This window comes from Eleutherodactylus coqui, chromosome 4 (assembly GCF_035609145.1).
Source record: "Eleutherodactylus coqui strain aEleCoq1 chromosome 4, aEleCoq1.hap1, whole genome shotgun sequence".
NCBI lineage: Eukaryota > Metazoa > Chordata > Amphibia > Anura > Eleutherodactylidae > Eleutherodactylus > Eleutherodactylus coqui.
The window spans coordinates 126214725-126228237 of record NC_089840.1 but is presented as its reverse complement, the minus strand read 5'-3'; the positions used below and the strand labels follow the sequence as shown (position 1 = coordinate 126228237).

General features: G+C 42.3%; 1 protein-coding gene across 3 annotated transcripts in view; it reads left to right on the top strand.

The window, feature by feature from the left end:
- PHTF1 (putative homeodomain transcription factor 1) overlaps window positions 1–13513 on the top strand; it is a 126415-nt gene that overhangs the window by 36540 nt on the left and 76362 nt on the right. For all 3 annotated transcript variants that reach the window (XM_066600065.1, XM_066600064.1, XM_066600067.1), the window contains one exon: window positions 4812–4881. In XM_066600065.1, the coding sequence (XP_066456162.1) occupies window positions 4812–4881 (70 nt within the window). The remainder of the gene's footprint in view (window positions 1–4811; window positions 4882–13513) is intronic.

Below are 13513 nucleotides of genomic sequence, written 5' to 3'. Positions count from 1 at the left end.
TTACAGTGTTGACCAGTGTAATTATCTCTGAAGGATAAAGTTTGGTACCTAGGTGTTCCATTGTCTCATTGGTATAATTTCATGTGATGATATGACTACTGGGGTCCTCATGTCAGTGAAGTTTTGGGATATCCTTTTATATTTGTGTCAGTATAGTTATCAGCTCTTTGTGTTTTAGCTTTACCACAATAAAAGTTCAGTTTTAGTTTACCATTTGTCTCAGTGAATATATAGGCTACTATAGAAGAAGTGTCTTCTTCTGTGATTCCATATATATGTATTTTCTAGATTTATATTACTTTCTGTAGTGTATAGATTATTTTGATGCTGAAAACAGCCAATATCGTTTTTCTTGCTGAAATGACTGATTTGAGAAATAAAGGTTCTTGATGACATCTACTGGAAGAATAGGGAAATTCTTAGTTCAGGGCTCTGAATGCGTTTTACTAGGCATCTTCATTTATATTCTATTCCGGTTTCCTTTAGTTATGTTTCTTGTTTTCTGATTTTTATATGAAGTTAAAGCTGTTGTTGAATGTAGACAACCTGTCTTTCTATACATTATTAGGACGTGTTCACCTAATGGTGGTCATGATGCACTTACCCATTGAAAAATGGAACATTGGTCCAAAAAACTCAGACTGATATCATGCTTGCTAAAATGCGATTTTGCGAGAAAATGCATCTCATCGCAGAACATTGAGTTTCATACTCCGCAAAAAAAAAAAAATCGCTTTTTGCTGCAGCACTTTTAATGGCAAAAATTGCATTGTACATGGCATGTGAATGCAATGCAAATTTTACCTTCCTTCGGAAATAGTGGGTGGTATCGCCTTAAATGGGTCGTTCTGCAGTTTTTCCATCTTACAGCATTGCTGCAAGAGAAAATTTGCACATTGCATATAATGTATGCTATTTCCATGTGAGTTTTGCGTGACACACAAATCTCATACGAATATGTACCCCGTTCTTTTGAATAACGTCATACACATGAGCAATCTTTTTCCTGTACTGCATGTCCTATCTTTTTGCTTTCCTCGGAACGCATCACCCATTTTTTTCAATAAGACAGGAAAACACATTGCACGGCGTACAATGTGCATGCGAGTGCGATGCAAGGTTTCCCATTGAAAGCTGCGCTGGAAGATCACAACTTTACTGAAGTGATGAGAGGCGTTTTTGACACAAATATGTTTTGCATCTGCGGGTACATTGCCCGTTCACAAGCGTGTTATTGAGCCAAGTTTCATGGTCCGATATCATGCTTGGCCGTGTGTAGGAAGTCTGGCTTGGTTTTCATCTCCCAGTTATTGTTATGAGGCTTGCATAAAGAGTCTAACATAGACTTGCAGGAATACTGCCTTCCAATAGTTGGCGCTGCAGAGATATTGTTCCATCTTCCCTATTTCCCAGAGGAGCATAGATGGCCTTAAAAGTGTCCTCACTCGCCTTCTAGGTGCTGTCCTTAACTAGATACAATACCCTTGCCGACCTAGGAATCCTAAGAGCGCTTATCTTCTAAGGGAGTTCTTATCTTTCTCCCTGTGTCCTGTTATCCCACAGTCAATAGGGGCCCAACGGTACCCACATGATTGGAGCAGAGAACGTGCATGCACACTACCGCTCCATTCATTTCAGTTACAGCACTGGAAATTGCTGAATACGAGCACTTGTCAATCATTGATGCTGTCATTAAAATGAATGCTCCATTCCTATGGATACTGTCAGGACCTCCATTCTTGGAATTGATGGTGAACCCAGCGCTTGGACCATGACCGATCATAAAGTAATCCCCTATCCTGTAGATAGGGAATAATCGTAGATTTTGGTACAACCTATTTAATGGGGAGATCTATAACACTGCCTAAGGCGTCAATCAGACCAGCGTTTTTTCCGCGCAAGAACAGGAGGGCAAAAAGTTTGTGTCAATTAGAACCAATGTGTTCCTATGAAAGTATTCACATGTATGTTTTTTTTAGAGGCGCAAAATACTCGCACCTGACAAAGATAGGACATGCTAGTGCAACTCGCATCTCAAGGTCTGTGGTGCGTGCAAAGATTGGACCTGTCCTATCTTTGGCGTGTGCTTTCCATAGACTCTTATGGGAGCTGGGAAACACATACACCATGCACCTCCGATCGTGTGAACGGGCTACTTCAAATAGCTGGAATTCACCCGGGCATGCGATTTTTTTTTCCCACGTGCGAGGGGCGATCTTTTTGTGCGCCTATTCTTGCGCGGAAAAAAGGCTCATCTGACCGAGGCCTAAGATAAAATCTGTCTTTATTGCCCATAGTGACAATCACAAAGCATTAATTTCATATTCTGAATTCAGTGAGAGTTATGCCTGCAGTAACAACTTGGTCCACTGCAATATGGACAGCGCTATCTGCTCCCAGCGGGCTGGGCGATCAGTCGATGGGCCGAAATCCTAAGCAGCAGACCTCCACTGATCAGCTATTAATGATCTATCCTCAGGATACGTCATCAGTAGTAAAAGTCCCAGACGGCCGCCTTAATATCAAAATAACCACCAAGAATTTAATATACTGTTCAAAAAAGACGTTACATTTAATCTGTTGGCTTTCTAGAAATAATAAAAAAATAAGTAAACTATTAGAAAATTTGATCCAAAAATGGTATACTTCTTTTGTTCTGTCTACATGTCAGCAAGTATATGGGGGCAGATTTCTGAAACTGTCGGAAAGAAAACTGTCTTAGTTGCCCAATGCTCGTACTGTTATTGGTTGCTATGGCCAACCATGACCGTCTTTCTTTTTATATAGTTTCATTAATCCCCCATTGTTTTTAAATGGATTGGCTGCTTTGTTCCAAACACAGCGCCATCCTTGTCCATAGGGTTGTGTGTGGTATTACAGCTCAGCTCCATTGAAATAAATGAGAAGCTGAGCTGTAATACTAGACATAACCCACAGAGAAGGATGGCACGGTGTTTGGAAGAAAGCAGCCATATTTTTCTAACCCTGGAAACCCCTTTAAGGTAAACAAATTCCCTTGTCATTAGTCTGTTCTTGGTACTAGTAGATCTGTAGTTCTACCTAAACCAATAACCAACCCATTTAGGAACCATCATGTGCTTATAGGAATGATGAAACGGAGTCAGACAGCTTCTACCCATTGGATGGATTGCTGCTATGAACATGTTATCGTGCATTACATTTCAATATGACAAAAGACTATCAGCCATCTTCAATTACAACTACTGGCATAACCGGAGGAGTGCACTATTGTTCTAACATTATAAATATCTTAATAATGTTTTTTTATTATTTGTAGAAACCCAATTAATTCATTATGTCTTAATTACATTATTTATCGCTTATTTCACTTTATTTTATATCTATTAAGTATTTGCTATTGAAAAACTTTGGTGGGCTGGATGGTGTAAGTTTGTGTATGTGTAAGTGTAGTGCTAGAAAAACTATTGTTGCCTATATTGGGTAAAAGGGGTATTCCAGTTACGAAATGTTTTTTCAAGTTCTCACCCATCCACTGGATGTGTAAAAACTGAGGATTGACTGGGAATCTGACCGCTGGACCCACTGATCCCGAGAACATGAGAGTTCCGTTGGCCCAGCTTCCGTTCACTGGAGAATCACAGCTCCTACCTGGTCTGATCTGAGCAAGGTTGCATTGCATGTAGCATTGACCGCACATGCGCAGTGGTATTCGATTCATTTCAAAGGGGCTGATGGAACTAGCTGAGCTCAAACTTCCAGTGAACCAAAGTGGGCAAATGGGATCCCAAGAACACGAGGGACCTAGCGGTCAAACCCCCACTGATCCATCAGTTTTCGACCATTGAGTGGATGGGAGAAAACTCCAAAAAATATTTAGTAACCAGAATGCTCCTATAATTACCTTGAAGGTTTATTAGACAACTATGTGATTAGTGGTGAGTGCAAGGGTGACATTTTAATATCTTACAGCATTTCACTTTCGCAGCAGTCAGACCAACTCCATGACTTGTACAAGCAAAAACACATGGCCTCAGCACTGGTACATATTTATTATCTGAATAATATTGCATAATTGTAATATTTACTAACTGCATAAAAATGCAGGGTTGTTGGAGCACAGTTTGATCATAATGTGAGCTCATCTGTCATGTCAAGATGACCTTTATTCAAGCTAAGAGCCTTCCATTTTTATGTGGTTAGTAAATATTACATTTAGGCAATGCTAATCAGATATTAAATGTGTATGTGTGCTCATGCCTTGTTTTTTTGCCTAGTATTGTCACAGCCATGGTTTATGTGCATCTGCACATTTAATCTATCTGTACGAAGTGCTGACTGAAATAGTTGTTTATTGCATTTACATTTGTGGAGGAGTGACTGCCTCCATACCTGCCGTGCAACCGATTTCCCTGTATCCCACTTTCCCTAAATGTATTTGAAGGCCTAGGCCCAAAGAGCGGGGAATCTGACAGTGTGCAGACCCAGCTACATAAGGTTGCCTTGACATTGCAGATGGGCTCACATATATTGATCAAAATGTACACTTAGAACCTTGCATTTCTATGTAGTTAATAAATAATAGTTATGCCATTTTATTCAGATATTAAATGTGTATGAGTGCTGAGGCCACTTTCTTTTTGCTTGCACTGTACTGATAAACCACAGCTTACATGGGTCTGCACATTTAATTTATTTGTAGAAAGTACTGACTGCATTTCCTTTGTGGCCATACTGCTTGAATGACAATAATAATCCATTAATGTAAAGCTTGATGGACAAGGCCAAAGACCAAGACTAAAATGTTGGTTTCTATCTTCTCTCTGACTAAGGGTCTTAAAAATAAACCAAAGAAGATGGTTTATATGAAGTCCGACTTAATTGATGTTGATCTGGTCAGAGGTGAGCGACATTATGCATTTTATTTTTACTGTGATTTGTTTTGCATTCTCAAAGAACGTAAACCTAGAAAGAGATCTGCTCATCACACACATTCAGAGAGTTGGGAAGGATTTGGTCTTTCTCTTGTTGACTATGTACTCTTACAGGTCAGTTTCATAAAGGTTCGTGCACTCATGCAAGCCGTGCTTCGAGGGAAGAACACCCCAGGATTATACCATGTGAAGGCGAATTCCATAATTTGACATGCATGAGTTATTATATGTTTCCCAATGGGCAGTGCATCTTGGATCTGTGCAGTGTGGATGATAAGAGACCTCATAGACTGCTCTGCCGAATTTCCACTGTGACAACATTAGATCTGCACAGGCAAAGCAGTAAAGCAGTTCAATCGCGTTAAAAAGTAAAGTGAAATTCTACCTTGTAACAAACTTACAAATTTGAAATTGTAATATTACATGTACTTTGTTTTCCTCTTTTTGTATCACTTTAAAGCAATTTCTTGGTTTCTGACCACCTCTCATAGTGTATGAACTCATAGCCTTTCTGTAAATCTGTGTAATACTTGCTCCGCTCTGTAAGGACAGTCGAGCAGAGCCGATCCCATACTAAGGCCGCCTGTATAATGCTCAGCTAGGCGTTTTTGTTTCTTCGTTTTAGTGCAGTTTCACATGGACGTATCTGTATGCGTATTTGCAAGCGCAATACGCAGAGAACAAAAACCAATCATATCAATGTCTACATTCTCAGTTCCCTTTTTTTTGCATGCACATTTCTTGTTTGCGCAAAAAAAAAGGCTCTATTTTTGGTGCATTTACACTCCAAAGGGCCTTATAGAAGTCTATAGGGGGTGCACAAATGGCATGCATGAAATACAGCGCAAAAACCTGGGGGAAAAAGAACACATTTGAGCTTCATTAGGCTACATACCTTTTTAAATCAGGGTGAGGGTGTGTCCTGCACCCATGTGAACATTCCTTCATGGCCAAAAAAGTAAAATACACCAATAAGCGTGCAGAAGCACCTCGTTCAGGGCACAAATGCATTGCACTGAAGTGTGTGTAGTTGCACATACGCTTGTGTGAAGCCGCCCTTAGGGGTTTTTTTAGATCTGCCGATTTCACGTTTCAATGAGTGAACGATATACAGGTAGATAAATCAATGGATCATTCAAATGAGAAATCGTTCACATTCACTGCATAAGGCCTCTTTCACATGGCCGTAGGCATTTTTACGTGCGCCCGCCGGTGCCGTAAAAATGCATGAACAGGCGCACAAATCTGAATGGGCTCATAAATGCCAAGGCCGCAGTGCCGTTTCCTCCCCTTCTCTCCCCCTCGCCGGCTCACCTCCTCTCTCATTCCCACTGGCTGTTTGCAATGAGAGTGGGCGTGACGGGGCAGAGCTAAGCAACTGCCCCCTCCCCGCCCTTTGTCTGCAGCAACAATGGGAGGGGGCAGAAAGGGGCAGAGCTTAGCTCCGCCCTGCCCCTTTCCATTGCAAACAGCCAGAGGTGAGGAGAGAGGAGGAGAGAAGAGGGAGGGAGTTTAGCAGTCACGTTGCTAAGCTCCCTCCCACCTCCCTTCTCCGGCTGCTGTCATTGGCTCCTATAGGAGCCTGTGCAGCGGCCGACATATTCCGGGCACAAAGATAGTTCCAGGACTTTTTAGCTCGGAGTGAAAGGGCCAGGCACCACATTGGCCCGGGCCAGGTGCTTTTATGCCGTGGGAATATGGCCATGTGATCTGATGCATTGGAATCCTATGTATCAGATCGTAGCGTATATCACGGCCGGCCGATATACACTTGTGTGAAAGAGCCCTAAGTGACGGAGAGGGACTGAGCGATTGGCAGTTAAACCAAATGATTAGTGAAGGAGCCAACAATGGTTTTTATGCCTGCATAAAATGAACAGGGAATGAAAAAACAAGTTTTTGCTTGTTTGAACAATTATCGTTCAGTGTAAAAGGCCCGGTAGAGATCAGTGGGGTCTCAGCTGCTAGAGCCTTCCCATATCAATCCCTGTGATATGTCACTATGACATGGCAAACTGTTAGGTACCAGAGATGAGCGAGCACGCTCGTTTAAGGCTGATGCTCGATCGAGCTTCGGTCTTGTCGAGTAACTGATTACTCGACTGAGCATCATATGGGGTGGGGCGTGAAAGAGATCTCTCTCTCTTTCTTTCCCCCTCCCCGCTGCTTGGTTGAGTAATCAGTTACTCGACAAGACCGATGCTCAATCGAGCATCAGCCTTAAACGAGCGTGCTCGCTCATTTCTATTAGGTACTCTATAACAATACTACAGTCTATGTGACTGATTCGGACGTATTGTACAGTATCTGCCAGATCTTTAACTAAAATTATGGGAAAGCTCGGTTTCCTTTATTAATAATAATAATACCCACAGCCTCACATCTTGATCTCGTCTGCATACATTTGTCTCTCTGTAGGGATCAATGATCCATACTATCTTTTGTCTTCTTTGTTTCTGCCCCATCAAGTACTTTGAGAACAGCATGGAGCGCAGATTAATCTAGGTTGTTCATTTGCTCATTGAAATTCATTGGGTTATATCTTGAGTTCAGTTATATTCGCTGAGTTCACATATTAGAGATGTGTCGGACTTGCTGGTTTACGTCTGATCTGGACACAACTGATTGCAGTTTTGTACATTGTGAGAACTAGACTGGAATCCACAATGGGGCAGAAAAACACTACATGCAGAATTTTTGTGCCCGGCATCCTAATTGATCGCCACCACAACAATACTTTTCCCCTAGGCCTGTGTCACATGAGCGTATGCGCATTTGCATACACAAAAGCGTTTTTTACTGTACTTTTTTGCGCGTGAAAAAAACATGCAGCAATGCACTCAGCTATTGAAATGGCTAAACAGTTTAATGACTTGCTGCACAAATGTGCTGGACTGTAGAGCATGCTGTGGAGTTATTTTGCATGGTGCAATCGTGCACGCAAAATATGTGCTTGTGAATGAACCTATTGAAATCAATGGGTTGTATTTCCTGCGTATTGTGCGCACATCATTTTCATGCACAAATACGCCCTCATGCCTTGGGCTGGATTCATATGAATGTTTTTGAATGCGTATTTCCACACAGAAAATGTACACACACAATGCGCAGTGACTAGAACCCATTGATTTCAATGGGTTCGTTCACAAGGGCGTATATTGCGTGCACAATTCCTTTGCACAAAAAAAAAAATACATAGTATGTTCTATTTTCCTGCGCATTTGCACAGGAAAATAGCTAATTAGCCTAATTAGTTTAATATGTTCTATTTTAATGTACGAAAATATTGCTGTGAGGTTTTTTTTGCATGCGCCAGTAGTACAGTAAAAGACGCAGTTGCACCTGCAAAAAAAACCCAAACTCCGATGTGCAAAATATTGTGTAAATCCAGGCTTAGGCTAACTTTACATGGGCAAGTGCGATATCGGGCCGTGAATCACAGCCCAAAATTGCGTTCACCAACATGCAATTTTGCTGCGGATGTGAGGTGTTTTTGTAACAAAACTGCCTCGCATCTATTCAGTGAAGCAGCAATCCTCCGCAATGGCTGTCAACCGCAGCGAAGAATCGCAGAGTTCCTCCCATTGTTTTCAATGGGGAGACCTCGTGCACACCGCATGCAACTAACACATGGTGCGATGCCCCCCATAAAAAAAAAAATGCCGCGATTTGTTTGCTCATGTATATGAACCCATAGAAAAGAATTGGGTTCATATCCATGCAAGATTTTTGCGTCTCGCAACACACAAATCTTGCGTGATTTTCTCGCCCGTGTGAAGCCGGCCTTAGGGTTCTTAACCACTGGCGATAGGTTTTCTAGTGCTGCGAGAGTGAGTGAAAACGCATGATTATGAAACAATTGATTTTCAATGGTTTCATTCTCATCTGCGATGTTTTCATTCAAGCCTCGCTGCGATACAAAAAAGCTGCGATATCGCCTATTGTTTTCAATGGTAGAAGAATCGGGCAACAGCCTTGGAATCCCCCATAGCAAGAAGAGAGAGGGGCGGAGCTACAGGGGATCTATTACATATCTCCCCATATTTGGAGAGATAGGGGCATGGCTAAAGGGCTTCCCAAGGGTTTCCCGAGAGCAGGGACAGGGCTAGAGGGATTCTCATAGTGATTCAATCTCTGGCCAAAAAAGGAAGCGGGGCCAGTGGGATCCACCTGCTAACCACGCCTCTCTCTTGGCCAGAGATTAAATCACTATGAGAATCTCTCTAGCCCCACCCCCTCGCTCTCAGGGAAGCCCTTTAGCCTGAAATCAGTTTTGTCACCTGTTTCCCTCTAACATTTTACTAGTTGTAGGGAATCATGTAAGAGAGCATTTTATAAGGAAAGGATGCCTAATTTCATTCCAGAAGTATGGAATGCTAGGGTTTTCCATACGGCTGCCGTTTGCCTTGATCATGTTCTGCCAGTGCAGGACACACCCATATAGGGCATTTTTGCACTGTGTGGTTATATATTTTTTTTCAAAAATCAAGAGCAGATATTTGTATTATAATATCATATTATATACTCTGCATGGTGAAAGCTATACAGAAAAAAATGCCAGAATGGTATGTTTTTGTGTTACCTTGCCTCCCTCAAATAATGGAATAAAAAATGATGAAACCAATAAAAAGTACAGTTTTTTCCCCAAAATACAAACCTTCAAACAGTTCTATTGACAGACAAATAAATTGGTTATGGGTCTCCGTATATAGCGACACAAAGAATTTTTTTTCAAGTTTATTATTTTTGGTAAGACTCTACAAAATCAACAGAAATTTCGTATCACTGTAATGACAAGGACCTGCAGAATAACGTTCACATGTCATTTTTTCCTCCATGAAAGCAAAGCCCTAAAAATAATGGTGCAATTGCATTTTTTCTACATTCCACCCCAAGAAATGAAATTGGAAACTGTTTTCAAAACATTTCATGGTACATTAAGTAGTGCCATTATAAATACTACTTGTTCTGCACAAAACAAGCCCGAACATCACTATATTGACAGAAAAATAAGTTATGATGTTTGAAAAAATGTCTATAGCGCCAAAAAGTTAACAGTGAATGCAACAAGTATGTCAGACATGAGTAGGCTTAACTATAAGGAAAACAACACACCCGTGGGGAAGACCTCAGAGGACAAGGGGGGTAATTAAAATATTAACAAGCAGGCATGGAACAACTGCAGCCCTCCACCTGCTGGACCGCCGGGTTTGTGTCCGGTGTAATTCAGAAATATCAGGAGCAACAAGGGCTCCTTTACTGGTCTACACGTTTCTTAGCGGAACCATCTCTCTGATCAGGCCCAATAAAAGAGCTAGTTTGGCTCAGAAACATGTGGCCCAAAAAAGGATTGTCTCATCTAGCAACCAGGTCCTCTTTACAGCAGCGCCGATCTCGCCGTTGTTGCTCCTGATATTTAGGAGATGGCTTAAGAGCTCATGTCCATGGGAGGTTTTTTTACACCGGAATTTACGCTGTGAATGAAGTCAACGAAAATAAATAGACTTTCATTGATTCATGCACATGAGCGTGTAGACACTGCGTGTAGATACGCATGAGTAATAGATCGCAGCACGCTCAATTTCTCGGCCTACCACACAGCATGAGCCCTATACTTTTGTATACGCAGCATATGCAAACACTGTCCATACGCAATACATTGCATATTGGCGGCAGTTTCATATGCAACCTCACTATAAAACAGAGCAAGGAATTGAAAAACAAAGTCAGAATCACACTGCGCATGACCGTGTGGACTGGTCTCTGCCAGCTCTCTGTGGACAGGAGGCCTAAGGAAGTCAAAACCATCTAACATTTAGTTGGTCCAATTTTGTCATCTTGCCTGTGCAGCATTCGAGGAGTGGGCCCACAGCCTAGGAGACAGCAGGGTAGAGTTTGGGCCTTGTCACACGGCCCTACCATCTCCCACCCTGAGGGTAGCACAGGACCCATCCAAGGTGCTGCTGGGGGCAACTTGCACAGGGGTAACCCAATTTTGTGGTTTACCTTTAACAGTCCTTTGTCAGGGGTGACACCACCGTTCATTCCTCTGCTGTGAATCTGGATGATGAAATAGAGCAAAGCTGGGAACAGTCGGCAGAGCTTGTGGATTCGGAAAACTATTTACAGTCCAACCAAAGGCATCAATTCATGCCATCAGGAAAATGGTGCAAAATCACAAAATGGTGCGACAGGGAGGAAATCACAGGATAGCAGAAGAAGCTACAGTCCTAGTTATCTGTAGGGTTCTGTTCCCGTTACAAACTCCTTTACACTCGCCAGTTCTCTACTGGTCGGCACTTACACCTGGCAGGCAGGCACTCCACACTGCTTGGTGGTTCCATTCTCTCTCATCTCAGTGGTTAAGGATACCACTGGCATCTCCTAGGCGAAGCAGGCACAGGAAAGGCTGAGGATACCTTTCAGCCTCTTCCATTCCAGCCCACACAGAACTGATGGAGTCTGTGTGGACTCTGGTGAAATGATGGTGTCAGCTGCACAGACGATCCTTACTCTTGCAAGTCTAGAACAGAAGACCTTGCACAACACCTTGCAATCACATAAAAAGCATGATCACGTGACAAACAACAAGATACATTTGTCAGACATCTCACATACCAGGCAGTTAGCCCATTCAGTGCTGCAGCTAGGCAAAACACATCATGTTTAGAGATCTCTCTCGATTCCCCCCGCCCCCCCCCCCCCCCCATCACGCATGGTGCTCGGACGAGTAATCAGTTACTCGAAAAGACCGATGCTCGCTCGAGCATCAGCCTTAAACAAGCGTGCTCGCTCATCTCTAATCATGTTCACTCAACATAAAAGACACTGACAACACATAGACAGAAGACAAATGCATTCATACATTAACTCCAGGGCCACTACACTGGTGCCATTTTTATAAATTTGGAGCAAGGTATGTCTTTGTTTGCTGTCTTCTAATGCATTTTAAACTTCCTCCATTGTTGAATACATTTTGCTAAATTTGCAGCATTTGCGCCAATTAGTACGAAAATCAAGGCATTCTACAACATTATTCAAACGTCTCCTTCAATACCTTATAGCTCCTAGCCATAATCTAGTTTTCCAATTTCCCTTTATTCTCCCAAGATTTCTCTGTTAACTAAGGCCATCTTTACATAGAACTTTATATTTTTTTATGAAATCACAGTATTTTGGCCGCTTTCACATCTGCAGCAGGGAGTGCCGTTTTCATGCTCTGTTTGGGGAAGGGGGATTTCCATGGCTAAACACGTCCGTCTTATGATGGAACCAAATAGCGCTAAAGGCTTCTTATTGACTATAACGGGGTCCGTTTGGTTTGTGCTCAGCTGACCGGCATTTTACTGTAAGAAAAAGCGTTGCATGTGCAATATGTCTTCCAGTATTTATGCCATATCTAAGATGGAATCTCTGACCAGAGGTTGCAACGCAGATGTGAAGGCAGCCTTATACAGTGTATGAATCCAAATTAAACCAAACAAATTGTAGCTCTAGTACAAAATAAAAAAAACTCAATAGTCTGGTTCTCTGTTTTTTTAATTCAAATAATTTATTTTTAAACTTTTGTGGAAACAACAGAAATGTGCGGCCTCCATTTTTGTTTAACACACACTTCGGAGTACAGAAAGCACCACACAACCTATATAAACAAAATAGACAAAATAACCCTACAAAACAGAACATTGTACACTCTGTGACAACCTGTGGGACTCACTAGGTAACAATTCAGGGGTCATCTGCATTATCTCCTCCCATAAAGAGTCCTCAATAGGACCAATATCCGCCTCCCATTTCCTCTTCGTAGCAAGGGGGTATCGTGTGTTAATGCAACCCTGGAGACAGCTGTACAGCTGTGATATTTTCCCCGCCGTATTTGTCGCTTTTCCTATCATTTCTGCCGGAAGGAACTGTTCAATTACCAGCTCTCCCATTACCTCCTCCGCCTGGAAAGCATGTCTGAGCTGCATATGTGGCAGGTTATAATCAGTTCGCAGCCGTTTGAAAGATTTTTTTATCCATATCCAGCGACTAGAACTGTGCGCAGTATTTCAGGCCTCACATGGTAAACTGCGCACAGTTCTGGTCACTGGAGCTCAGGAAAGATGTTACAGTGCTGGAGGGGGTTCAAAGAAGGGCAACTAAACTAATGCATAAATGAAGAGACTGGAATACTCAGAGAAGCTATCCAAATCGGGATTATTTACCCTGGAAAAAAGACGGCTGAGGGGTGATCAAATAACTATGTATAAATACATTAGGGGACAATACAAGGACCTCTCCCATGATCTGTTTATACCCAGGACTGCGACGGTAACAAGAGGGCATCCGCTATGTCTAGAAGAAAGCGGGTTTCATCGTCAACACAGAAAAGGGTTCTTAACTGTAAGAGCAGTGAGACTGTGGAACTCTCTGCCTGAGGATCTGGTGATGGCAAAATCCATAGAGGAGTTTAAAAGGGGACTTGATGTCTTTCTAGAGCGGAAGGATATTACAGGATATAAATCCTAGGTTAATTGTTAATCCGGGTATACAGGCAGGTAGGAACTATTAGGGGTCGATCCAGGGATTAGTCTGATTGCCATTAGGGAGTCGGGAAG